The sequence below is a fragment of the Larus michahellis genome, chromosome 14, assembly GCF_964199755.1.
Source record: "Larus michahellis chromosome 14, bLarMic1.1, whole genome shotgun sequence".
NCBI lineage: Eukaryota > Metazoa > Chordata > Aves > Charadriiformes > Laridae > Larus > Larus michahellis.
The window spans coordinates 11,550,799-11,576,832 of record NC_133909.1 but is presented as its reverse complement, the minus strand read 5'-3'; the positions used below and the strand labels follow the sequence as shown (position 1 = coordinate 11,576,832).

The following is a 26,034-nucleotide window of genomic DNA, read 5'->3' as shown; positions in this document are numbered from 1 at the left end:
CTGCGCCAACCTGACGCTGGTCCTGGACAACTGGAAGTTCGCCATCACCTCCCAGATGAGGAACCTGCTGCTCTTCGACCACCAGACCGTGCTGCCCGACTACGGGAGGTGAGGGGGCGGCGGGGGCCGGCCGTGCCCCTCGGGGGGGGTCCCGCACCCTCACCCCTCTCCCCCCCCACCCCCCCCCGCGCAGGATCCGCTCGCTGTCGGGGGCCCTGGACCATCTGTACCGGGACTTCAGCGCCCTGAAGGAGCAGCTGGGGCGGCTCTCGGCCCGTTTCGCCGAGGTGGAGGCCTTCGCCGACCAACTCAACCGGGCCCGCGGCCCCGGGACCCCTCCGCGCCGCCGGGGGCTGCCCCAGCCCGCCCGGGGGACGCCCGACGTCCCGGGGGGGGGCACACCACGGCGGGCGGCAGCGTGAGAGGCCGCAGCCAGGCCTGGGGGAGGCGCCTGTCCCAGCGGCCGGGCCCGCACGCCGCAACGGGGGGAACACGGTGGGGGGCGGCCCTCTGTCCCCCGGGGGGGCCCAACCGGCCCCCGCTCGCCATTAATAAAGCCGCTGTCACCAGCATCGTCTTGCTCCTCTCTGCGGCCCCGTGGGCGGGGATTTAGCCGCCTGCTCCCCCCCGCCGGTACCGACCCCGGGGGGTGCCGCCCGCCCATCGCGGCTTTACGGCCTGTCGCAAACTCCCCGCCCCATTGCGGCGGCCGCCGCGCAGCCGTAAAGCGGAGCCGCCCGCGCCCCCCGCCCGGTACCCGCAGCCCCACCGGGAGGGGATGGGGAGGGGGGGAGGAGGTGTGGGGCGGGATGGAGGGGCTGGGGGAAGCGTTTTTTTTGGGGGGGGATGGGTCTGGAGGCTGTGGGGCTGAGAGCGGGGGGCCTGGGAGGGGGAATGGGGGGCTGGGAGAGGAGATCCGGTTGTGGGGCTGGGCCTGGGGGGGCTGGGCCTGCGGTGGGGGGGGGCCGTGGGGCTCGGTCAGGGATGGGGGGGTGCCGTGGGGCTTGGTCAGGGATGGGGGGGTGGGCTGTGGGGCTCAGCTAGGGAGGGTGTGGGGGGCCGTGGGGCCGGGTCAGCACACATCTGGGGCTGTCAGTGGCCCTGGGGGGGGGCCGGGCTCAGCCTGCACCTCAGGGTGCTGGCAGAGGGACCCCATCCCCTTCCCTTGGGTGCCCACTGGAGCATGGATGCCCCCCGCCCCCCTCTTAGCGCTGACCCACACCCCCAGGCTGGCACCGCTCCCTCCCTCCTGGCACCATGGCACACGTGGGGCACAGGGTGGACTACCTGGCCGGCTTCTGCTGCCCGGTGGGGGGGCTGGTGGCGGGCAAGCCCCGGGTGCTGTGCCACGAGAACGAGATCTACCTCTCCAACGGCAGCGAGTTCGTCTACGTCTACGACCAGGAGGGGAAGGTGCTGAAGGTGAGGGGCCCGGCAGGGCGGGGGGCTTCGTCCCCTGTCCCCCGCGCTGGGAGAGTGCTCTGGGGCCGGTGTCCTGGGACAGGGTGAAGGTGGCGGGGACACCAGTTGTGTCCCCTGTCACCCAGTCTGGGGCCAAAATCCTTCTTAGGGTCACTCCATCGGGGTTCCCCATCCACGAACCAACTTCACAAGCAGCGCCAGACCCCCTTACCCGGCTCTGAGGCCCCTTCTGGGTGTGCTGCCGTCTGGCCCCTCTCCTGAACTTGCGAGACAAACATTTAATTAAACTAAAAAGGCTTTTTTTCCTCCCCAAGCAAAGTGACGTTTCTTTCATTTCTCACCTACAAAGGGTTTCGCTATTGTCTTTGCTGTGACTAACAGCGGTCGTCGTGTTGAGTTATACACGGCTTCTTTTTTTAATTTGTTCTTATTATCATTTCTAAGAAAGCCATCGCTGTAATATCAGGATTTGCCTCCTACACTGCGCTCCTTAGGAAAGTAGAGCATGTACCGGCTTTCTGATCGCGATTTGCCTTCCCCTTGGGGAGCGGGAGCAACGGGCTGCCTCGTTACCCGCTGCCTCGTTACCTGCAGCCCCTCTCCTGACCCCCTGCCACTCTTTACCGAGGGCGGCTGCCCCTCGCCCAGGGAAGTCCCGCTGGGTCCGCGAGCTGCGCCGCTGCCCAGGGATAGATTTATTCCTTGAGATTGCTTGTAATCTGCGTTTGCAGGAAATAACCGCTTTAATTTGCAGTTGCGTTGGGGTTGCCCAGGAGGAAGCGTTGCCGAGCGAACAGTTTCTTTCTTTACCCCGCGTGGGTGAGCAGGGCTCTGCCCGGCCTGGCGGCGTGGGCACCGCGGCTCCCTTGGTGCCCAGACCCGTGACGAGCAGCCTTGACCCCGCCACCCGCCCGGGTGCCGTAGGAAGGTGACATTTCTTTCTAATTTTCCACGCAGGCTGTGTACCGATGCCCCGACCAGGTGTGGCACGTGGAGCTGCTGCCCCAGCCCCGGCAGCTCTACATCCTCTGTGCCCACAGCGGCATTTACTGCGTTTCCCTGGACCAGCAGAGCAGGTGAGCGAGCTGTCACCCCATGGGGATGTGAGCCAGCCCCATGCCATTAGCCCTGGAGTCCTGGGGACGCTTTTTAGGGCTAGGGTGATGCGTTGGGTGTCCGCCGCTGCCCTCTCCCTGCCTGTCCTCCTGCAGGCACGGGAAGCATTACGCGGTTTGAAGCTCTGGATCGCTGCTCTTGCAGCAGATGCTAAAAGCTGTGCTGCGGGGAGCTTGTTTCCGAGGGCCAGGGTAAGAGGCGGCCAAGGGAAGCGCTGGCTTCACCCCATGACTTGGCTGAGAGCTCTTCCCTGTTTGCTTGAAGGTTAATGGAGCAGACGAATGGTGACGGCCAAGAAAGCAATTGCCCTTCCGGCGTCTTCCCCGTGGACTCGGACGCCTGCATCTTCCCAGACGCCAGCCTGTGCATGTTCACTCTGCTCAACAACTTCGTCATCACCTTGTCCCAGGCTCACGGCAAATGGTGGATGAAACTCTACGAGCTTCCGTGCCCTGAGCAAGAGAGTCCCCCGTACCGGCAGGTCAGCGAGGTGGGCTTCTGCCCCGGCCCCCAGCCTGCAGATGAGGAGGGGGACGGTCCCCCCTCCCGCTTCCTGCCCGTTCTGTGCTGCGCATCCTCCCCAGGCACCATGGGGTCCGGGGAGGGGCTGTGGTGCTCAGGGGGCTTCGTCCTGGAAGAGCCCCTCTTCAGCCTGCTCTTCGGCATTGACGCTGCCATGCTGGAGTCTCCTATGATCCTCTGTGGCTTCCCGGACGGACAGCTCTGCTCCGTGCCGCTGAAGGCCCTCAGCTCTTCGCCGGCTGTCGACGGCTGCCACGACGTTTCGAACCAAGACCCCCCGGTGAAGATCCTCCATCATTTGGAAGAACCCATTGTCTTCATTGGGGCCTTGAGAACGGAGCGGAGGGCGGCAGAGGATGCTGAGGACGAGCAGCTCTTCGGAGATGCTGGCTGTGACTGCGTGGTGGCTGTGGGCCACTATGGGAAGATGGTGGCTGTCAAGGCGGATCAGAGGGAGGAGGCGACGGTGCCGGAGCTCAGGGAGTACTACTTGCGTGGGCCCATTCTCTGCGCCGCCTGCGGCAGCGGCAGCCGGATGTATTACAGCACACACTCGGACATCTCTGCCGTCGACCTAGACTGGGTCGGCGATTCCTCTGACCCCGAGGACGCGGAGAGCTGCGCCGGCGTCCTGCCTCCCGTCCTGTCTCCGGCCAGTTTAAGTATCTGTAGCGTTGTGGCTCTTTCCTTGTCTTCTCGGGCGTCAGAAGGTACTGCCGGCAGTGGGGCGTGCGCTGGGTCTTGGGGTGGAGCAGGGCAGGATAGCTGCCTATTCCGGACCGTACGTCTCCACCCCTCCTTACGGTCCAGATTGGGCTCCGTCCTCATCCGTTCTTGTTGACTCCCCTCGTTTTTGTAAGTCGTTTCTGTCAAGCATGCCGACTCGGGCTGAACGCGAGGCGTGCTGGCAGCTCCGGCTCTTCCCCGCCCACTCGCAGTTTCTCTCTGCTCGGCGTCGCAGGAGGTGGCCGGTCTGCGCAGGTTTTCACAGGATGCTCGCGGCAGCCCTGCCTGTCCCCTCGGGCTCCCTGCACAGAGGGCAGCTTGTGGGGAGCCCCCAGCGAGCTGGGATGAGGCTCACTGAAAAAGGGGTTCAGGAATGCCGCTGGCTGGACCGGGGGCTCCTGCGCAGCTGCTTAGAGGCTGCACGCTCTGCGCTCTGCAGCCCCGCAGCTTGGGTGCTGACCCCCGTTCCCCAGCAAGGGCAGCGTGCGGTGCCTGACCACAGCCTGGGCGCAGGGCAAGGTGCGGTGCTCGCCCTCGGGAGCGGAGAAAGGGACCAGAGGGCCTAGATGGGGGGAAAGCGACCCACAGCTGTAGCTGAGCCCCTCGCGTGGGGCAGCACGAGGAGCAGAGGGGACCAGAACAGGCAGGTGAGCGAGGAGAGGTTCCTGGGGCACCCAGGTGAGAGCAAGGCAGGCAGCCCTGCCCGCACCCGGCCCCGCGCGCTGCCCGCAGAGCTGCACGCATCTCACTGCTGGGCACCCTGCATGGCAGTGCTGGCTCCCGGGGTGCTGTACCCACCCCCCGATGCCTCCCCCAGCTGCTGCTGGCCTTGGCTTGGGGGCGGCCAGCTCTGGGAAGCATGGCTGGGGCGGCGGGGCTGTTGGCGAGCAGGAGCCACGGGGACAGGACAGGCAGGAGGGGGGACATTTCCCTTCTGTGGGGCAGCCCCTTCTTGGGGAGCTGCGTGTGAGGTGGGCGTGCTGTCGCGGTCCGTGTCCTGTCTCCGTCGTACCCCACTGCAGACAGGTGATACCTCCAGCTGTCTTGGGGCAGGCAGTGCCATCTCGTGCTCCCCCATCCTCCTGCATCCACGCCACCCCCCCCCCCCAGCCATCAGGGAAGCCCCAGCTGCTTTCCCGGCCCCCTCCCACCGCTCTGTGTTGCCTGACATGCCCCCGTCTCTGCCCGCAGGTGAATCGGAGCTGCTGGCCTTATCTGCCAAAGGCCGCCTCATGACCTGCGACTTATGCAGCCCTGAGGACACTGACGTGGAGCTGACGCCTGCCGAGGCCGGCCGGAGGATTAAGGAGCTGCTGTCCGGGATAGGGAACACCTCAGAGAGGTAAAACGCAGGGCTGCTCAGCACCGCGCGCTCATACTCTGTGAGCTGCCCGGTTTACGGGCACCAAGCTGGGGTTTTGTGCATCGGCCATGAGATCTGTGTCAGTAACTGCCCCAACATTTACCTTTCCAGAGTGTGGGAGCCTGGCTGGGAAGCACACCCCCCTGCCCCCGACCTCGATAGGATAAAATAGTGTTTAAGGGCAGCCCTGCCTGCTGCCCTCCTCCCCTGGGTGCAGCTGGCTCCGGCGCTGCGGGCGGGCGGGTGTTTACAGCCTCGGCGGCAGAAGGTGGGAGAGGCAGGGTGCCGGACGCTCCCAGATGCCCCGCCACCCTTGCCAAGTCGGCGGTAACAGGCAGGGCAGGCGCGTGCCTCCGGCCTCCACGGCCGTCTCCGCCTGGGGAGGGGACATGGCTGAATCCCCTCTCCCTTTGCAGAGGGATTCCCGGGGTCTGGCTGGCCGGAGCTGCTCCTTGGCGTCGGCTCAGCTGATGGGGGCTCATGGGCAGAGCGGCCATGCAGGCAGTGTGGATCCTGGCTGCCTTGGAGAGGGAGCCGGAGCGTTCCTGGGGTGGCTCAGGGCACCGGGCTCATGCCAGGGGCTGCTCAGCTCCTCTGCCATAGCAGCACAGCGCCCTTCGTGCAGCAGCCTTTGGCACTGGCCTTTGCCGTGCTCCCATCACTGACCCAGTGTCCTGACCGCCGTCCCTCCTGCTATTTCAGCACTGACGCTTTGTCCTTGCAGAGTTTCCTTCCTGAAGAAGGCAGTGGACCAGAAGAACCGAGCCCTGGCCAGCCTGAACCAGGTGATGAACGTGAGCGCGGCTTTGCTGTCCAGCCAAGAAGGCCAGAAGCCCATTGCTTGCACTGTCACTGCCAACTGGAGCTGCCTCCTGCTTCAAGATACCGTCACCATCTCCTGTCTGCTGGAGAACTGCAGCGAGTACAGCCTGGAGGAGGGCTGGACCCTCTGCGTTCAGCTCCTGGCCAGCCCCTGTGCCTTAGAGGAGGAGTCGTCTGTGGATTCAGCCACCACCTTCACCTTCCCCATCGACCAGCTCCTCCCCGGGAACAAGAGGGAGCTGACGCTGCCCCTCGGCTCCGCTGCAGACACCAAGCTGGACCTGCCTCTGACCATCTCCTGTGCCCTCTACTACAGTTTACGGGATATTTTGGGCAGCGGCTCCGACTCCTCTGAGGCCCTGGACGACCTTCTGCCAGACGACTCGCCCATCCTCTCCCCAGACAGAGAGGGGATCTGCCTGCCCCTCAGCGAATGCACCATTGACATGCTCCAGTGCCTCCGTTTCGAGAGCAGCCCTCCGGGGCCAGATGCCTCCCCACCGTCAGCTGCTCCCCCAGCCCCCCCAGACCCTGTGGAGACCTTCCTCAAAGTGTCCCAGGAGCAGACTGAGCCCGAGGGGGTGAAAGCCGGCGAGCTGCCACACGCCCCAGGAGAGGAAAACATGCCACCCTCGGCGGCGTCCATCAGGGTGTCCTCGGAGCTGCTGAAAAATGCGCTGAAAATCTCTGACTCAGGTGGGTCCCTGGAGAGGAGCATCCTGGGAGCTCCTGGGGTATCTCCTCGGGGAGAGGTGCTGGCAGCCCGACTTGTGGCCATCCCAGGAGAGGCCGGAGTGACACTGATGCAGCCCGTGCATGCCGGCTGGGACGGTCAGCAGCCCGTTCCTTGGGCGAGGAGGGCTGCGTGACCCTCCACAGACCCCAGCACGTGTCTGCTTATGTGCTGGCACATGGATGCAATGGCAGTTGCGTGACGGAGCTCAGCTTGTCTCAGTGGGGAGGGGAACGGCGCCAGTGTCAGCCCTGGCCTCACAGGGGCTGCACCAGGCACACGCTGCTCCCTCCCACGTCGCTCTGGCCTTAGCGGGGCTGCTGAGCCGCAGGGAGGGCACTCAGCGGCGTAACGGGCTCTGCTTTCTCTCCTTTTGTCCCCAGATGTCCCACTGAGCTGTGCCACGCTGCGCTGGCTGCTGGCTGAGAACGCCGGGGCCGAGGCGCTGAGCAGCGGGGAGGTGGCGTCGGTGCGCGGCGCGGCACCCGACGGAGGCGAGGTGCAGCTGCTTGTCCGAGAGGCAAGGAATGGGTTAGCCCTGCAGAGAAACTCCCCGTGCCCCCATCCCACAGAGCCGGCTCCGTCCCACAGCCCCTCACTCGTTCCAGGGAGCTGGGTGATGTATGGCCTCACCATGCTGGCCCCAGCCTGTTGTCCGTGGGTCCGGATGCCTGGGTGCTGCGTGGGGCCTGCTGGCTGCTACGCTGTGGGGCTGGGGCTTGTGTGCTGAGCCACGGGTCCCCCTTCTCCCAACCCTGGACTTCCCAAAGGCTGTGGCCGCTTCTCTCCATCTCGGGGCACGTGTGTGTCCCCCAGATGATCCCATTTCCCTGCCAGGCAGGGCAGTGGGCTGCCGCTGTGTCCCTGCGTGGCAGAGCAGCCTTGTGAGGGCAAAGCCCTTTCCCCTCCCTGCATCCCTTTGCTGATCCGCAGCATCCTTGCCGGCCTTCTTTGCTGCGGCCTTTCTCGTGGAGCGGTTGTGGCTCCTGCTCCTGGCCGTCTCTTGCCCAGCCCCGCTGAGATGCAATAACCTCGGACGCTCGCCATGCCCCGACCTGGCGTCGGACTCGGCTGCGGGAAGAAATGGGCTTTCCCTGCTGGTTTGGCTGGTCGTGCTTTGCTGGCTCTGCAAAGCGAAGGGAAAACGTGGCTGGATTCGGGGTGTAAATCTGATGTGCTGCAGGTCGTCCCCCTTTAATGCGAAAATCCCCCTCTCAGCGCAAAGGAAAAATATTAATTGCTGCCCAGCTCTCCCGCTGCGGCTGGTTGACCCCGTGCCGAGGGGCCCAGCCGCCTGCGTGCAGGCAATGACCTGGCTCAGGTTGATTCACACTTGAGAGCACTAATATTACCAATGTGATTAGTGACAGCGTTAATTCTGCTTGGGCTAAGCCTGCTGGATTAAATCCGCTGGGGTGGCAGCCCGCGTCTCGTCAGGGAACGGGCATCCGCTCACCCCCATGGCACTGGGTGAGACCAGCCGCCGCTCTCCTGGCTGTGGTATCCACCTCTGCCACCGCTCCGGTCTGGGGTTGGAGGAGCCAGTGAGGGCTCTCATGGGGCCTGATGGCCACCAGAGCTGGGATGGGGGCAAATGACCCTTGGAGGGGCTGGGCAAGGGGTCTGATGCACCCAGCTGGGCTGGCACTGTGCAGGCTGCGTTTGCCTGTGCCAGCCTGGAGAGCAAATGGGGTGGGGGGTGCAGGGAGTAGGGATGGGGGAGGAGAGCCCTCTGGGAGCCCGGTGCCCATGGGGAGGGGTCTGGGGCCACCTTCATCCCCTCCCCTGCCCAGCGATGGTTGCAGTGAGGATGTGCTTGCTGTCACAGGTGGCCATGAATGACATCAGCCCGGCAGGCCCCATCCAGGCCGTGGAGATCCTGATGGAGAGCCCGTCCCTGGCTGATATGTGCAGGATGCACCATGCCGTCATCCGGCGCATCCAGGTACGGTCAACCACTGCCACGGGGCTGTGACGCTGGCCCCAGCAGATGTGGCCCTGGGGGACAGGGAGGACCCTAAACAAGCCAAAAGCCCAGGGCCAAAGCCTGGGGATGCAGCTGGTCACTCCAGGAGGGTTTTTCTGGCACCACCATGTGGCAGACCAGCCCAGCGTGGGGGACCGTGGTGGACCCTGAGCGGTTTCTGAGCCCTGGCCATGGGTTTGGACCATTGATCCCTGGGAGGTACTGGCCATCTGCCCTGGGAACGGGCTCCAGTCAGTTCGGCAGCTAAACGGAGCAGTTCCCCTGTAGCACATGGGGGCTGGCAGCCTTTTCGGAGGTGCTGCGGTGCCAGGCCTGGGGACAGCAGGGTGGCACGGGAGACCCGCCTCCCACCCGGTGCCGTGGTTGGCGCCCTCCCCAGCAGAGCTCTCCTCTCCCCGCAGGCGCTGGTGCTGGAGCAGGCGGCACAGGGCTCGGGGCCCCCCGACCTCCGCATGCAGTACCTGCGCCAGATCCAGGCCAACCACGAGGTGAGCTGCGAGCCTGCACCGGGGCTGATGAGTGCCTGCCGTGCCCTGGTCCCCTCCCCATGGGGCGCACGCTGTTGGAACCCCCGCCCCAAGCCGACGCGTGTCTCTCAACCTCCATCTCCCTTGTGCAGATGCTGCTGAAGGAGGCGCAGACCCTGCGCGACCGGCCGCCCCTCGGCGAGGAGGGAGCTGCGACGGCGGAGAAGCTCCTGCACATCTACAAGCAGCTGCGCAACCCCAGCCTTGTTCTCCTGTGAGCAGGGGGGCAGCCAGCGAGCCCTGGGGGTCCCGAGCCCCGCCGGCCGGGGTGGGAGCCTGCCGGGCCAGCGGCGGGGAGAGACCCTTGCTGGAGGAGGAGCGTGCCCAGGCCGGAGGGCTGGCGGCGAGGGCAGGGCGGCCGCGGTGGTGGTCCGGGTTGGGGGTGTGTGTGTGTGTGTGCGTGTTTCGTGGTCGTGTTGTCGGCAGCACCGGAGGGTCGGGGGGCTCCGGTGGCGTCTCCCCAAGAGCCGCTCGGTGGCAGAGCGGGGGCTTCTGGGCTGGCCCGGCCCAACGCTGCCGCCCAGCCCCCAGCCCGGCCATGCCGGCGGGCAGCCCCCCGGGGCCGTGCTGTCTTGTGGATCGTTCATAGCCGTGGTAGTTTAGCGCTCTCCCGGCGCCGTGCCGGCTGTGGGCTGTGCCCCAGTGCCGCCTTGCCTTTCAGGATCAGGACAAACAGGGTGCTGTGCCAGGGTGCCCAGCGGGTGCCTGCCCGGGGGAGCCCCGTTTTCTGCTGGGCAGGGGAGGGGGTTTTCCGCTCCCCCGTTGTTTCTATAAATGATCTCGTATTTCTGTGGTGGTGCAGCGTGTTTTGGCCCAGTCCTTCCCCGCACTGCTCCAGTGTCTGTAAATCTGTCGTCTGCCATGAAAACGATCGTGCCGCTCAGCGAGTGCCCGTCTCTTTTCCTTTCCATGTCCCAGCAGGGCCCTGCCAGCTCCCGGGGGGGGGGGGGGGGGGCTGCCACCGCCGGCCCCCATGGCCCCACTGCATTCGGGAGCAGCCCGAGGGCCATACCCTGCGCTCGGTGTCGGAAGCACCGTGTCTTCCTCGCCCCGCGTCACCCTGCCCACCTGGGGATCAGCAGCCCTGGCAGCTCATTTCTCCTCTCGTGCCTCTGGGGACCCCCCCACGCCCTTCCTTACAGCCCTCTGCCAGGCTGCAGCCCCCCCCCCGCTCCCCCAGCCTGGCAGAGGGTCCATGGGCACCCCAGCCCCTCGGGGCCCTGCCCGCAGTGGGTTTGCTGCCCCTATCCCCAGCTGCCTAAGTGGCCCCCCCAACCCCTGCAACCACCAGCCTGGGGGTCCCCACGTCCCAGAGCGGTGGCAGAGCCGGGATGCCCAGGCAGGATCAACCCTTTCCCAGGGTGTGGGGGCTCCCCCGGGGCAGCACCCTCCATCTGGGGTGAGGGGCTGGGTGTGGGGAGGGGGACGGGGCTGGATCCTGGGGGCTGCGGGAGGGGAGAGAAGACAAGGCACTGCCCCGGTGGGATCCAGACTGACTTTAATGCCGTGAGTCGAGGTGGGCTGGGGACACAGCTGCCATGGATGGTGCCACCACCGGCTCCACCGCCATCCTTTGCCTGGGGACGAGCTGGTGCCCCCGGGCGGGCTGGGAGACGCCGTGGCGGGGGACCGGGGCCAGGCAGGTCAGTATTCCCAGAGTGTGGCCCGCAGCACGGACTCGCTGTCAGCACGCAAGGTGCCGGCCGGGTCCCCGCGCAGGTACCGGCCGTTCTTCCCTTTGATGGCCACGCGTCCCCGCTCCCGGAACTCGAAGAAGAAATCCTCAGAGAGGTCCCCGTCGCTGCACACCGACCCGCTGCTCGCCACGTACCAGAACTTGCCCCCTTGGCCTGTGGAGAGACCCCTGGGGCCATCAGTGGGGTCCAGATGGACCACCAGTAGCCCCCCAGCCCGCTGCCCACCTCGGATCTGGTAGGCGCCGTCGCTGAAGCTGATGTGGAAGACGTCGTAGATGGAGCGGTTGGAGTCGAGCAGGTTGGAGCCGCGGTGGTAGCAGACGAAGCCATGCTCGCCTCGCAGCACCAGCATCGGACGGTTGATCAGCTTCAGGGTGAACTCCTCATCCTCCCCTGCGCGGGACCCTGGCCCTGAGCACCCCGGGGCGGGGGCTGAGGCCAGGACGCCCCCACCCAACCCAGCACTTACCCACGGTGTCGCTGACAGCTGCCAGCTGCCCGTTCTTCTTGGTGCAGACGTACCGGCCGTTGCTGGCGCGCAGGGCCACCCGCCGCCCGCGCCACTCGATGTCAAACATGGTGTTGGCAGCGCTGGCGGTGGAGGGAGAGCGTGAGCCGGGGCAGCCTGTGTCCCCCAGACCCCCTTCCCTGTGCCCCCGCTGCGGCCCCACGCCGCTGCATGGCCCCACTCACACTTCGGTGGCCACGGCCTGGATGCCCCCATGGGCCACGAGGGTCCAGTAGCTGCCGGTGTTGGTGTGCAGGCTGCACTTGTTGGTGTCGCGGTCGATCTGGAGCTGGAAGGTCTCGTGGTTCAGCTCCTCGTCCTGGTTCGCCGAGACGTTGACGCCTGCGGGCGGCAGCGGCCGTCGGCACCGGCCCTGCTCCGGCCACATGCGCCTGAGAGCTGCGGCTGCGCTCGCCCTCCCCGGCCCCTCCCGGCAGCGGAAAATCCTTCTGCGAACAATCGTGCTAATTGGGCTGGTTAATCTGATTGCTGCCACGTCCATCTGGTTAGCGCCGCGGTGCACAAACCCTCTATTTATAGCCTGCTCGCCACCGTCACCCATCCCTAAGCCGCTTGGCACAGGGGCAGGAGTGTTCCCGCTGCCCACAGGGACGGTAGGGCAGCCGGGGGCATGGCACAGCCACCGCTGCACGGGCCACGGGGGTCCCTTGGGGACCCCCATGGGCTCTGGGGGCCGTGGTGCCATCCCCGCTGCGGGCACGGCTCTGCCCAGCCTTGGGCTGCCGGGCTCAGCCTGCGCCAGGGAGGACACGCACACACGGAGCTGAGTGTGCAAACACACACACACGGCTGTGCGGAGCCCAGCACACGCATGGCACCGCAGAGAGCCACGCGTTTGCCTGCGGCGCCGAGTACAGCCCCACACGTATGCGCCACGTATGCGCATGCAGAGCTGCGCGCGCGCACGCGGCCTGCCCCGAGCTGTGCACACGCGTGTGCACGCACAGCGTCGCCCGTGCGCAAACACGTATGGGCTGCACACGCAAACGCGTGTCCCCGCAGGAACCGCACGGAGCCCTGCAGACACGTACACGCACTCCTACACACACCCACGGAGCCCTGCACGTGCATACACCCCCCCATATACACCCACGGAGCCCTGCACAGGTGCACACACCCCTGTGCACACCCACGGAGCCCTGCACACATGCCCTCACACCCCTATATACACCCACGGAGCCCTGCACAGGTGCACACACCCCTGTGCACACCCACGGAGACCTGCACACATGTACTCACACCCCTATATACACCCACAGAGCCCTGCGCGCGCACACACACATCTCTATATACACCCATGGAGCCCTACACACACCCCCCCCCCCCGTGCACACCCACGGAGCCCTGCACACACACACACAGAGGCACACGCACTCCTATACACCCCCACGGAGACCTGCACACATGTACTCACACCCCTATATACACCCACGGAGCCCTGCACAGGTGCACACACCCCTGTGCACACCCATGGAGACCTGCACATATGCCCTCACACCCCTATATACACCCACAGAGCCCTGCGCGCACACACACACATCTCTATATACACCCATGGAGCCCTACACACACACACACAGCCCCCTGTGCACACCCACGGAGCCCTGCACACACACACACACCCCCCTGTGCACACCCACGGAGCCCTGCACACACACACACAGAGGCACACGCACCCCTATACACCCCCACGGAGCCCCGTGCACACACACCCCCACCCCGTGCACCCCCCCACGAAGCCCTACACAAAAAACACAGCCTGTACACTCACCCAGCCGCCCCCGTGCACGCCCACGGAGCCCTGCACACGCACACACACCCCCCCGTGCACCCCCCCGGAGCCCCGCACAGCCTCCCTGCTGCGCGCCCCCCTCCGTTACTGCCCACCACCTCCCCCCTCCTGTTATTGTGGGGTCTCCCCCTGCGGTTGGGGGTCCCAGGGGTGCTCCCACGGATCCCATCGCAGCCCCAGGGCAAGCCGGGAGCGGCAGCGGGGCGCGGGCAGCCCTTACCCTGCCGGATGGAGACGTATCTGCCGTTGGCCGCCATGAAGACCACCTGGGGGTGACTCTCCTCCAGGTCGAAGAGTTCGTCTTTGCCCGGCTTGGAGCTACGGCCGGACTTGAGGGTGCCGGTGGGCCCCGTGGGCGCCAGGTATTTGCCGTCGCAGTCCTTGAAAGCCAACTTGCCCGCCTTGAACTCGAGGGTGTAGCCCGTGCGGGCGCCGGGCTCGGGCACCAGGGTGCCGTCGCAGCGCAGGTAGCGTTCGTCGGCGGTGCGCAGGCTGTACTTCTTGTCCTGGAAGCAGAGGGTGATGAGGGCGTCCACCCCCCAGGGCAGGTTGCTGTCGGTGGCGATCTCGTCCTCGTGGGCGCTGAGGTGGGCGTAGCGGCGGCGGCTGACGCTCAGCAGGTTGGCCTGGGGGTGCATGGCCAGGTGCACGGTCCAGAGCTCGCCCTCCGTCACGCTGGGGGCGAAGCAGGAGAGGCGATCCTCCCGGCCCCCGAAGAACCGCCGGTGCGGGGCCGACTGCAGCGCCCAGCGCCCGTCCGACTGGGTGATGATGCTGAAGCGCTCGTCCCGCCCGGGCTGCTCGGCCTCGCACCGCACCTTCCCGTCCTTGTCGGCACCCAGGTACCGGCCCAGGTGGCTCTTGAGGAAGACGACGGAGCTGTCGGCTTCATCCTGCTCCAGCGTCCAGATCTGCTTGCGCTTGAGGCTGGGCGCCGAGGCGTTCACCTTGTAGCCGAAGCTCTCCGCCGTCAGGTACCGGCCCTCGCAGTTGATCAACCCGAACTGGATCTTCAGGACCTGGTGGATCCCATTCGTTGGCATCTTCCGCCGGCGCGGGGCGGCCCCCGGGGGGGCGGTGGGGGCTCCCCGGCCCTGCCTAGCCCGGGCGTCGCGGCGGGGCCGACCGGGGACGTCCGCGCTGGCCCGGTGCCGCTGCCGCACTGGCCCCACGGGGCAGTTGGGCACAGCTTGGGCACGGCGGGGGGGCGATGGGGTGGGCCGTGGCCCGTTTAATTAGCCACAGGTAGGATTACCGAGTCCGGACAGATTGCGGCAGACGCCGGGGTGGCAGCGGGGCTTTCGCCGAGACCCCGGGCGAGGGGGAACCGCGGCAGCCCCTGGCCGGCTCCTTGGCTGCGCGGCCACGCCACTGGCCGCTGTCACCGTCCCGGCTCTCGCCTGTTGAGCCGCGAGTGGAAAACTTGGTTGGGAACCCGATCCGGGCGCGGGCCGGTGTATCCGTTCCCGGCAGGTTAAGGTTACCGGCCCCTCTGATTCAGCAGCAGGTCACCTCCAGCCGTGCCACCTCCCAGCCAGCCCCTAAGCGCCTTACCAATTAGCCAGGCATTTTGATTAGTTTAAACCTTTTATCCTGCTTTGGGGCCCTTGGCCTCCATCTGTCCTGTGGTCCCAAATCCCTCCTGCTGTAGATCGGGGTCACGGCCTGCCCCCCCCTACACCCAGCCCACTGGGGGCCATGGCTGGAACCCCGCCATCCACAGGGCTGAGACCGCCTGAAGCTCATGACGGTGGTGTGGGTGCGCTGCCTCGGTGGGGACAGGGGTGCGGGGAACATTCCCCCCGGCCCAGCCGGACCCCCCTGACGCCAGCTGGGACAGGCACAGCTGCAGGGACCCCCGGCCACCGCAGAGACCTGGGGACAGGCCCTGCCACTGCCTGCATCCCAAACCACTCCGACACCCGGTGCCAGCTCCGGTGCCAGGGACTGGCCACGCACCGGTGATGCCACTGTGCCGCAGCGAGGTCCCGGCCGTGATGGCTCCCGCTGCCGCCTTCCTCCCGGCCCCGCGGCTCCGGTGTCAGCGCAGTGCCCAGTTATTGTTCCCGAAAATAGGTCCTGGGGATTGGTTGCCTCATGACTTTTTCATGGCCGGGCTCTCTCTTACCGCACTGGGGGGGTGCCGCGGCCCCCCAGCCGCTGCGTTACCCGACCCGCCGTGTAACTGACCCCCGCCGAAACGGATACGGGTCGGCTTTCGAGCCGGGGGGGGGGGGGGGGGGGGGGATAAGTGGGTCAGGGTCCTGCAGGGGCTGGGGGGCTCCAGGGGGCTGGGGGGAAGTGGGGGGGAATGTGGGCGCCCCCCCCAGGGTCTGTCAGGGCAGCCATGCCGGCTCTCGGCAGGTGCGCACTGGCACCTGCCTGGCAGAGCAGCCAGGAGCTGTATTTATACACGCCAGGCCCCCCCAGCCCCCCCAACTCGGCGGGGGGTCAGGTTCCCATTGTGGCGGGGGGTGGGGGGGGAGAGGGCGCTGTCTGGATCCTGCCCCACAGCCTGTCCCCGCATCCCCCCGCCTTGGGGACAGCCAGACCCCTTCCCACGCCGGCGGACTCCCTGGTGGGGGGCGGGGGGAGGCGCAGACGCTGAGACCTGACACACTCGTGACAGCCCCTCCTGCCCCCTGTCGCGGGGGGGGGGGGGGGCCACCCTTGTTCCCGACCAACACCCTTCCCGGTTCCCATCCAACACCCTTCCCGGGAGGGAAGGGGGGTGCGGGACTCCCCGGCCTGGGGGGGTGCAGAGCCCCCCAGCGTGGGGCTGGCAGACGGAGGGGGGGGCCGTCAGCTGTGCCAGGGGGGACAGGGCAGGGGTTTGGGGGGGAGGCGGGGTCGGGGTCCGGAGGGCTACCGTGGGGGGTTGCTCCGGAGGGGTGGGTGGCGGTGCCCGGCCCCTGGGGACCCCATCGCCTCCCCCCCCCCCCCCCGGCGCCAACAGCCGGCCGTCACCGCGGCGACGGGAGGGGACGGTGGCTGCGTGTCCCCATGGCGACGGGAGGGGACGGGGACTGTGTGTCACCGCGGCGACGGAGGCTGCGCACAGGCGGGGGGGGGGACAGGCACACACACACACACACACACACCCGCACCCCCGCGGCGCCGGGCAGCGGGGCGGAGCGGGGCGCGGCGCCTTCCTCCTCCCCCCGCCTCCTCCTCCTCCTCCTCCTCCTCCTCCTCCTCCTCCTTCCCCCGCGTCCCGGCCGAAGGTCCCCACGGGGCGGTGTCGGGGCCGGGCGTCCCGCTGCCACCGGGCCCGATCGCTCCTAATACGGCCGGGACGGGCCGCCTGCGCCCGCCCCGCTCGGCGGGGGCACCCCCGGCCCTGCCCTGCCCTGCCCGCCCCCTCCCTGCCTGCCCTGCCTGCCCTGCCCGCCCTTACTCACCGCGCTGCCTTCTTTGGGCAGGAGGAAACACCGGGCAGGGACCCGGCCCCGCCCCGGGCCCCCCCGACCCCCCCCCCCCCCCAGTATCGGTCCGGCCCCGCAGCGTCACATCGGTGTCGCCCCCACCCTGATGGCTCCTGGTGTCCGTGTCCCACGGCAGGTCCTGAGTCACGGGTGGGGGGTGCCCACCCCGGGGAGTCCCGTCTGGGGGGGTCCAGCCGGTCCCCGGCCCCCGGCATGGGGAGCAGCGGCTGTCACCTGCGCATCCCCCCCCTCAGCCAGACCCCCAGGTGCCGGTGGCCACACGGCCACCAGCCCCAGCCCTCCACTGCCCACTGGGCCATGCCGGCCGCTCAGCGCTGGCACAAGGACATAAGTTAGACCCCTGGAGCTGTGCCGTGACCCCCCATCCCGCTGCCACCCACCCAGCGCTGGCACCCCCTGCCCCGCACCCGGCACCCTGGGTCTGCTGCTGCTGCCCCGCCGGTGGCACCGGGCCCTGCCGGGGGAGGCCTGAGCGTGCGGCAGTTTGTCCCCGAGCGGGGCTGGGGATCCCTCGGAAGCTTCTGCCACCGGCTGCTCCTGGCACAGACATGGGTGACGGCAAGGCCGGCAGCCACCACCGTCACCGGAGGGGCTGGGGGCACAGGGGCCAGGCTGGGCAGTGGGTGTGTGGGTTGCCAGCACGGCATGTTGGTCTCTGGCATGGTGTGTGGCTACCTGACAGGGTACATGGCTACCTGACATGGTGTTTTGGTACCTGACACAGTGTGTGGCTACTTCACATAGTGTGTGGCAACCTGACATGGCACATAGCTACCTGACATACTGCTACCTGGCATGGCGTGTGGCTACCTGACATGGTGTATGGCTACTTGACGTAGTGTGTGGCAACCTGACATGGCACATAGCTACCTGACTTAGCGCATGGCTACCTGACATTGGTGCATGGCTAGCTGACAAGGTGTGTGGTGACCTGACATGGTGTGTGGCTACCTGACGTTGGTGCATGGCTACCTGGCATGGTACATGGCTACCTGGCATGGCCTCTGGCATGGTGTACAGGTGTGAGCCGTGCCCGTGACACCCAGAGCAGTGCGGGGCGCACGGCCCATGGCACCCCCAGACAAAGCGGGGGTCTCGGGCACACAGGGGGGTCCCAGGCTAGCGAGGGCCGCGGGGGCTGCTGGAGCGGGGCTGGTGGGGGTCCCCTGGGGAGATGCTCAGGGTGGGGGGGGTGCAGCCAGGGGATGCCTGTGGGGGATGCTGACCCCAGGGAGGGTGCCGCCCGTGGGGTGTTGGCACCGTCCCTGGGGTGCGCGGCTGTGCCGGAGCTGAGGCAGAGCTTTTTGGGGTGCCCGGCGCTGGCTTGCCGGTGGGCCGGCGCTGCCGGGGGTGCTGGGTGCTGCTATGGAGGCCCAGCCGGCCTATGTGTGACGCTCAGGGGGTACCTATAGTGGTGTCACCTATAGGGTACGCGGTGTCACCGACAGGGTACATGGTTTCACCCATGAGGGACCATCACCGGAGCCCGGGGGTGCAGCCGGGGCGCTCGGTGCTGCCCCAGGGCTGGGCGGTGCCGCCGGTGGGGCGGTGGGCTCCGGGGGTGCCTAACTCAGGGCGGGGAGGGGGGAAGGGGGGGGTGCCAGCCCCGGGGAGTGCCCGGTGCTGCCGGTGGGGGTGTGCAGGTGCTGGGGGGGGGTTGCCGGTGCTGCAGGGGGGTGCTGTGGGTGGGGTGCACCCCCCGCCGGTGGGGTGCACGTGCCGTCGGTGGGGTGCACGTGCTGCCCGAGGCCGTGCACGTGCTGCCCGGGGATGGGGGGGTGCCCGGTGCTGCCCCGGGGCGGAGTGGGGGGTGGTGGTGGGGGGCACGATGCCACCTTCGGGGTGCGGGGCCAGGCCCGGCCAGGCCCCGGCACTACTGAAGGGCAACCGGCTGCCGCCCCGGGGACTGGGCCCGGTGCCCGGCGGGGGGTGCCCGGTGCTGCCGGGGGTGCTGCCGGGCGGCGCGGCCGGGGGGGGTCCCCGCCGGGGCCGGGGGTCGCCGCCGCCCCCCCCCGCAGTCCCATGCAGGTTCCGGGGTGCCGCGGGGCGGGGGCAGCCCGGCAGCCGCCCCACGTGGCCGGGGCCGCGCCAGCCAATGAGAAGGCGTGTTTCTGAAAGATCTCCATATATGGCGATGTTCTCGGCCGGGTGGGCGGGGCTGTCGCCCCCTGGGTATAAAAGCGCGGGGCTGGCAGGCGTACGGTCTCACTCAGCCGGCGGCAGCAGATCAGGCGGCACCGTCTCCCTCAGCGCCGACAGCAGCTTCCCCCGCACAGGTACCGGCCCTGGCCCCGCCGCACCGGCGGCCGCGGGGCGTGGCCCGCGCCCTCCCCCTTTCCCCCACCGCCCCCTTTTGCTGCAGCCTTCGGGAGGGGGGGGGGGGGGGCGGCGGGTCGGTCCCGGCCGGGGCGGGATGTGGCCGTTCCCCTCACTGTCGTCCCCCCCCCGACCACACTGGAATGGTTTCGCCCGTTTGAACGGGTGTGTGAGGGGGGCGCGGCACGATTGGCTGCAGCGATGGGTGACGTCAGGGCGCGGGAGATTCAAACCGCGGGGCGGGGGGGGGCGGGCGGTGGCGGCCGCGGTCTGTCAGGGCCAGCCGCCATCTTGTCGTCTCGGGGCGGGTGATCGCTGACCGGGCCTCCTCCGCCGCAGAGACCTCCGCCATGGAAGAGGAGATCGCCGCCCTCGTCATCGACAATGGCTCCGGCATGTGCAAGGCCGGGTTTGCCGGGGACGACGCTCCCCGCGCCGTGTTTCCCTCCATCGTCGGTCGCCCCCGACACCAGGTATGGCGGGGGGAGGAGCGGAGGGGCGGGCAGAGCCGGGGCGGTGCGGGACCGTGCGGGCGCTGACTGAGCTTCGGTTTCCCAGGGCGTGATGGTGGGGATGGGGCAGAAGGACAGCTACGTGGGGGATGAGGCGCAGAGCAAGAGGGGGATCCTCACCCTGAAGTACCCCATCGAGCACGGCATCGTCACCAACTGGGATGACATGGAGAAGATCTGGCACCACACCTTCTACAACGAGCTGCGGGTGGCCCCCGAGGAGCACCCCGTCCTGCTCACCGAGGCCCCCCTCAACCCCAAGGCCAACAGGGAGAAGATGACGCAGGTACGGTTGCTCACCCGCCACCGGCCGCCCTTTGCTCTCGTCTTATTCCCGAACCTCCTGTCATTATGGCATCTTAAACCTGAGTTTGTTTTATTTTCTTTTTCCCGACATTTTCAGGGCTCTGTACTCCTGGCATTTCTTCCCTGACGCCTCAGGTTTCTTTCATTTGTGTTTCTGCCTGCATTCTTTGCTTTTTTTTTTTTCCTTCACACACGAGTTTTTTTTCTGCATGTCAGCATGTGTGTTTTAACATGGGTGTGAGTGACCCAGCTCATTACTCGGTGCTAACTGATTTTTTTTCCTCTTCTCCCAGATTATGTTTGAGACCTTCAACACCCCAGCCATGTATGTGGCTATCCAGGCTGTGCTGTCCCTGTATGCCTCTGGTCGTACCACTGGTATTGTTATGGACTCCGGGGATGGTGTCACCCACACTGTGCCCATCTACGAGGGTTATGCTCTGCCCCACGCCATCCTCCGCCTGGACTTGGCTGGCCGTGACCTGACAGACTACCTCATGAAGATCCTGACAGAAAGAGGCTACAGCTTCACCACCACAGCCGAAAGGGAAATTGTCCGTGACATAAAGGAAAAGCTGTGCTACGTCGCCCTGGACTTCGAGCAGGAGATGGCCACTGCTGCCTCCTCCTCCTCCCTGGAGAAGAGCTATGAGCTGCCCGACGGCCAGGTGATCACCATTGGCAATGAGAGGTTCAGGTGTCCAGAAGCTCTCTTCCAGCCCTCTTTCCTGGGTAGGTGTGGGCTTCCTGGGGCTGTTGGGGTTGGCGTGACCAAACCGAGGTGCTTCGTGTGTGCTAACGAACCTGCAACTCTTCTCCAGGCATGGAGTCCTGCGGCATTCACGAGACCACTTTCAACTCCATCATGAAGTGTGATGTGGACATCAGGAAGGACCTGTACGCCAACACGGTGCTGTCCGGAGGCACCACCATGTACCCCGGCATCGCTGACAGGATGCAGAAGGAGATCACGGCCCTGGCGCCCAGCACAATGAAGATCAAGGTAAGAAACGCTGCGAGACCTGGCTGGGGGGTGGAGGGAGGGCAGGAGAAGGCCCAGCCCGCTCTGACCGCCGCCGCTCTCTCTCCTCTTTGCAGATCATCGCTCCCCCTGAGCGCAAGTACTCAGTCTGGATCGGTGGCTCCATCCTGGCCTCGCTCTCCACCTTCCAGCAGATGTGGATCAGCAAGCAGGAATACGATGAGTCCGGCCCCTCCATCGTCCACCGTAAATGCTTCTAAATGGACTGCTGGCGGGCGCCCCACGCCTGCTGCATGAGTTGTCTCACTAGTATATGTTTGCCCAGGCAAATCTATACACCTCATGCTAGCCTCATACAACTGGAATAAGCCTTCTTTCAAAAGAAAACTTGCCCTTGGAAAGTCTGTACCTGATGTTAGACACATGTCGGCACTGGACGGTCGAGCTGTCACTTGATTTGACCCCGTTATTTGAGTTAACCGTTCCCTCGGTGTACGCCTGAGTGAAATACCCTGTACAGATCGGCTACTGGCTGCGGGGCTGGCCCGGCCCACGCTGACCAGGGGCTCCCGCAGCTCCCACACTGACAGTGGCCCCTCTCCCCGTGCCCTGGCCGCTGCGTACAGGGTATTTGGAGTCAGTTTTGCCGTACATTCCGTGTGGAGTATTCCAGATTTCCTGTAGAGGCTGGTAGGAGTCCATCGAGAATTCACTTCTGTCGCTGCCGTTCTAGCAAGGTTGGGAAAAAACATATCGCGTCCGAGCCTTATGAACCAGTCTTCATCCTCCTCTTCCCCCCCTGAATCCCAGGCGACATCACGGGGCTGAAGTTACTCAACTTGAGTTGCGGAAACTTTGCATTTACACCTGTAAATTTATGCATCGTTTAATTTATGTAAGATTTTTTTTTTTTGTACGTTGCCTTAATGTTCTCACATGACGGTAGGAAACCAAAATTTGTAAACGTCATCCTAAAGTTGAGAAATTGTAACGCCCAACAACACATCATTGTGTAAGGAAAATAAAAAAAAAAAAAAAAAAAAGCGCTGCAGTAAACTCCACCTTGGGGGCTCTGTGTGTGTGGGGGGGGGTGCTGGGGGGCGGGGGTGGCACCACTTGGGCTTGTCCCCTGTGGGTGACAAGTGGGAGCTGAGCTGGCACCGAGCTGCAGCTCCTGGCTGTGCTCCCCAAGGAAGCCGCTGGTGATGGCACGATGGCACTTTGGGGTTAAAAAGGGCTGTTTAGGTGCCAAGGAGGTGTCAAGGGCTGGTGACTTGTCAAAGGCACTGCCCTGGGCCCTGGCGGTGGCACCCTGCCCGGGGCAGAGCTGGTTTGGCACGCTTTGGTGGTGGGCTGGTGCCAGGAGTGGCTCCCTGGTTTGTCACCAGCCTGGGGGGGGGAGGTCCCCTGCACCCCCAGCCCTGCTCTCGGCTGCCAGGAGCTGAGCCCCCTGAGCTTGTTTCTAGGGGGAGAGAGAAAAACCCGCTAATTAATTAAAGCACCCAAGGTCAGGCTGCAATTAGGCCCTTGCTAGGTCTGCTGCCACACCGTGCTGGGTCAGATGTGGGGACATGGGGGGGACACGCACAAACCCCGGAGCCCCTCTGCCAGCGGGACCCTGGCCACGGTGGTGGCACAGCTGGGCCCAGGGCCCCTCGTCCCTTGAGAACGGTGGGATTTGCCCCAGGGACAGGGTGGCCACGGTGGGATTTGCCCCAGGGACAGGGTGGCCATGGTGGCACCGCTGCCCAGCTTGTCCCCATAGTGTCCCCATCCTGTCCATGCCCCCACCCAGACCAGCAGAGCTGATTTGGCACCATGAGCCCAGTGTCAGCCCCCCGGTGGGTGGCACAGGGCCACTGTCATCTCTGTGCCAGGGCCACTGCCTGTTGTTTTGGGGTGCAGGGGAAGGGGGGACGTGTGCACCCCTCCCTGGGGAGGACACGGGGGGGGGGGGGCCCATGGGCCCATAGCTGGGGGCAGCTGCAGGTGCCAATGCTCAGTGTCGGGGTGACCAGGATCGGGCCCTGCGGGAGTTGGGGGGTGCTGGGTGCCCCCCAGCACCCTCCGCCTTCCCCCCACCGGCCCAGCAGAGCTGTGGGCTGGCCATGGGAGGGTCCCCTTGATTGCCTGGGGCTGGTGCAGGGTGAATCCCACCCTCCCGGTGCAGGATGAGCCCCCGGGACCACCCAGCCCGTGCCACCTGTGCCCACCAACTGGCCCGCACCCCCTCCCTGCCAGCTGTCCATCCGTCTGTCTGTGCATCCGTCCCTCTGTGCGCCCACCTGCCTGCCCTGCCCGGCCAGCTGTCTGTCCCCCCCGCATCCCTCTGGCTGTCCGTCTGTCCAGCCATCCTTCCAGCCGTCTGTCCATCCATCCCTGTGGCCATCCTGCCATCCCTCCCTGCATCCCTCCGTCTGTCTGTCCATCCCTCCCTGCAACCATCTGTCCATCTGCCCATCCTTCCATCCCTCTCTGCCGCCGTCTCTCCATCTGTCCATCCTTCCCTGCATCCATCTGTCCGTCCATCCTTCCATCCCCACACCAAGCTGTCCAGCCTCCTTATAGCCGTCTGTCTGTCTGTCCATCCTTCCATCCCTCCCTGCAGCCGTCTGTCTGTCCAGCCATTCTTCCATCTCTGCACCAACCTGTCCATCTGTCCGTCCCTCCCTGCATCCATCTGTCTGTCCTTCCATCCCTCCCTGCAGCCGTCTGTCTGTCCAGCCATTCTTCCATCTCTGCACCAACCTGTCCATCCGTCCGTCCCTCCCCGCATCTGTCTGTCCATGCTTCCATCCCTCCCTGCATCCCTCTGTCCATCCCTGCGCCAGCCTGTCCACCCTCCTTACACCTGTCTGTCCATCCCTCCCTGCATCCGTCTGTCCATCCTTCCATCCCTGCACCAATCTGTCCACCCTCCTTACATCTGTCCGTCCATCCCTCCTTGCACCCATCTGTCCGTCCCTCCCTGCATCCGTCTGTCCGGCCTTCCAACCCTCCCTGCATCCGTCCGTCCATCTGTCTGTCCGTCCATCCCTCCCCGCATCTGTCCGTCCTTCCATCCGTCCCTGCACGCGTCCGTCCATCCCTCCTTACACCCGTCTGTCCCTCCATTTCCCCAGCCACCCCTCCCGTCCGTCCGTCCGTCCGTCCGTCCCTCTCTCCGTCCCCCACCCCCGGCCCCGCTCGCGGCCTGTGCCCCGCTCCGTCCGCCAGGGGGCAGCACGGCCCCGCGCGCCGCCGCACGGCACGAGTGTGCGCGACCTCAGCCCGGCGGGGGCCGGGGGGGGGGGGGGCGGGCAGAAGGGCCCCGATGGGCCCCCCCCGCCCCCGTTAACCCGCCCCCCCCCCCGACTCCCCGCCGCCGCCGGGGCGGGGAAAGGGTTAACGGCAGCCGGGTGGTGAGAACAAAAGGGCTCCCCGCCAGCCAATGGGCGCCGGGCTCCGCACAACGGCGGCCTCTGGTTGGCTGCCGCGCGGCCAATGGCGGGCGAGCGCTGCCTGCCCGTCTGGGCCCCACGTGGGGGGGGGAGCGCTTTGCCCCGCCCCCTCCGCGGCTTCCTGCTGCCTGCACCCCCCGCCGCCTGCACCCTGCCTGCACCCTGCCTGCATCCTGCCTGCATCCTGCCTGCATCCCCCCTACCTGCACCCCCCGGCCTGCATCTTCCCCCTTCCCCCTGCCTGTACCTCCTGCCTGCACCCCCTGCACCCTCCCCCTGCCTGCATCCCCCCCTGCCTGCATCCCCTGCATCCCCCTGCCTGCAACCCCTCCACCCCCTGCCTGCATCCCCCCCTGCCTGCATCCCCTGCATCCCCCTGCCTGCAACCCCTCCACCCCCTGCCTGCATCCCCCCCTGCCTGCATCCCCTGCATCCCCCGGCCTGCAACCCCTCCACCCCCTGCCTGCATCCCCCACCTGCACTCCCTGCCTGCATCTTCCTGCCTGCAACCCCCTCGCCTGCACCCCCTGCATCCCCTGCATCCCCCCACCTGCACCCCCTGCCTGCAACCCCCTGCCTGCATCCCCCTGCCTGCACCCCTGCTGCCTGCACCTCTCTTACCTGCAGCTTCCTCCACCCCGTAGCATCCTCCCCCCCTGCAGCTTCCCCGCCTCCTCCGGCAGCCTCCCCCTGCCAGCATCCTGCCTGCATCCTGCCTGCAGCCTCCTTCCACCCTCCCGCAGGCTCCTGCATTCTCCCTCCCCTCCTCCTGCATCGCTCCTGCAGCCCCTTCCTCCCTCCTTCCTCCATCCTCCTCCTCCCTCCCACCTTCCATCCTCCCCTAGTCCCACACCTGCCCTGCCTGAGCACCCCCCCCCCCCCGCATCCTCCATCCTCGCTGCAGCCCTGTGTCCCCCCCACAGCTCTGGGGCCCTCGCTCCAGCCCTGCCTGCATTGCCCCCCCATCCCTCTCTGCACCCCACCCCCCCCCCCCCCATCCCCGCCTGCGTCCCCCCCAGCCCTGCTTCCCCCACCGGGACGGTGCTACCGGGACCGGGTGGCACAGAACGGGGTGCCCAGGGGGGTTTCACCCTCTCCCCATTGCCCTGCAGCCCCGGCACCCTGCCCATCTCCTGCATGCACCGAGCTGGGGAGGTCTCTGCAGGTGCCCCGTGACTGGGGGTGCAGTGGGGGGGGGGTGTGTGTGGCCGTGCCAGGAGGGAAACTGAGGCAGAGCAGAGAGCAGAGCCAGCGCCGAGCAACGGTTCATATATTTATTCATAAGCCAAGTTATCAATAAAAAAGTTCCATACTAAAAGGCCTTTACATAGAGTTTGCTGTTCATAAAACCTTTGTGTTTTTAATCCTTTTTTTTTTTTTTGCCTTTTTTTTTTTTTTTGCCTCGTTTTTTTTTTTGTGGGTTTTTTTTTTTTTTTTTTAGTGTTTACACTGGAAAAGCCCCCGCCGCCGCGCGGCCTGTACACATTTACAGCGCGGGGCAGCGGCGGGCAGCGGCGGGCAGGGCTCGGCGGGACGGGCCAGCGTCCGCCGGCACCGCGGCCACCCCGCTATTGCACTGGGACCCCCGGAGCGGGGTGGGGGGGCGTGGGGGGGGGGGGACCAGGAGAGCCGCCCCGACAGCCCCCCGCCACCATGCCCGAGCCGCGCCGGGGCCCGAGCCCCCCCGCCCTGCCGCCGCAGCCCCCCTATATACAGAGCTCCCCCGCTGTCCTCGTCCCAGCCAGGCTGGGGGAAACAGTGCACTGAAACGGAAACGCGACCCCCCCCCTTCGCCC

The 26,034-nt window shown here is 66.5% G+C and overlaps 3 protein-coding genes across 5 annotated transcripts; 2 read left to right on the top strand and 1 right to left on the bottom strand.

Moving 5' to 3' along the window:
• Nucleotides 1–698: 698 nt before the first annotated feature.
• Nucleotides 699–10,094, top strand: FAAP100 (FA core complex associated protein 100). Of its 3 annotated transcripts, XM_074607140.1 has the most exons (10): nucleotides 699–753; nucleotides 1,229–1,422; nucleotides 2,380–2,498; nucleotides 2,803–3,770; nucleotides 4,978–5,128; nucleotides 5,874–6,667; nucleotides 7,088–7,224; nucleotides 8,533–8,649; nucleotides 9,093–9,179; nucleotides 9,311–10,094. In XM_074607140.1, exons 2-10 carry the CDS (start codon nucleotides 1,258–1,260, stop codon nucleotides 9,434–9,436), a joined length of 2,664 nt encoding a protein of 887 aa, XP_074463241.1. In that variant the 5' UTR covers nucleotides 699–753; nucleotides 1,229–1,257; the 3' UTR covers nucleotides 9,437–10,094. The 3 variants fall into 3 exon arrangements, 2 of the variants coding, with proteins under 2 accessions (XP_074463241.1, XP_074463242.1); XR_012589844.1 differs by lacking the exon at nucleotides 9,311–10,094 and having other exon boundaries at nucleotides 7,088–7,235; nucleotides 9,093–9,124; XM_074607141.1 differs by lacking the exon at nucleotides 699–753 and having other exon boundaries at nucleotides 1,080–1,422.
• Nucleotides 10,095–10,699: 605 nt separating this feature from the next.
• Nucleotides 10,700–15,692, bottom strand: FSCN2 (fascin actin-bundling protein 2, retinal). The gene is made up of 5 exons (XM_074607148.1): nucleotides 13,457–15,692; nucleotides 11,609–11,765; nucleotides 11,385–11,506; nucleotides 11,141–11,308; nucleotides 10,700–11,068 (listed from the first exon to the last, which is right to left on the bottom strand). The coding sequence occupies exons 1-5, from the start codon at nucleotides 14,277–14,279 to the stop codon at nucleotides 10,863–10,865; spliced, it is 1,476 nt and encodes a 491-aa protein (XP_074463249.1). The 5' UTR covers nucleotides 14,280–15,692; the 3' UTR covers nucleotides 10,700–10,862.
• A 3,134-nt stretch (nucleotides 15,693–18,826) lies between these two features.
• On the top strand, nucleotides 18,827–21,859 carry ACTG1 (actin gamma 1). Its single transcript, XM_074607152.1, has 6 exons — nucleotides 18,827–18,958; nucleotides 19,338–19,471; nucleotides 19,557–19,796; nucleotides 20,110–20,548; nucleotides 20,638–20,819; nucleotides 20,915–21,859. The coding sequence occupies exons 2-6, from the start codon at nucleotides 19,349–19,351 to the stop codon at nucleotides 21,056–21,058; spliced, it is 1,128 nt and encodes a 375-aa protein (XP_074463253.1). The 5' UTR covers nucleotides 18,827–18,958; nucleotides 19,338–19,348; the 3' UTR covers nucleotides 21,059–21,859.
• Nucleotides 21,860–26,034: the final 4,175 nt, after the last annotated feature.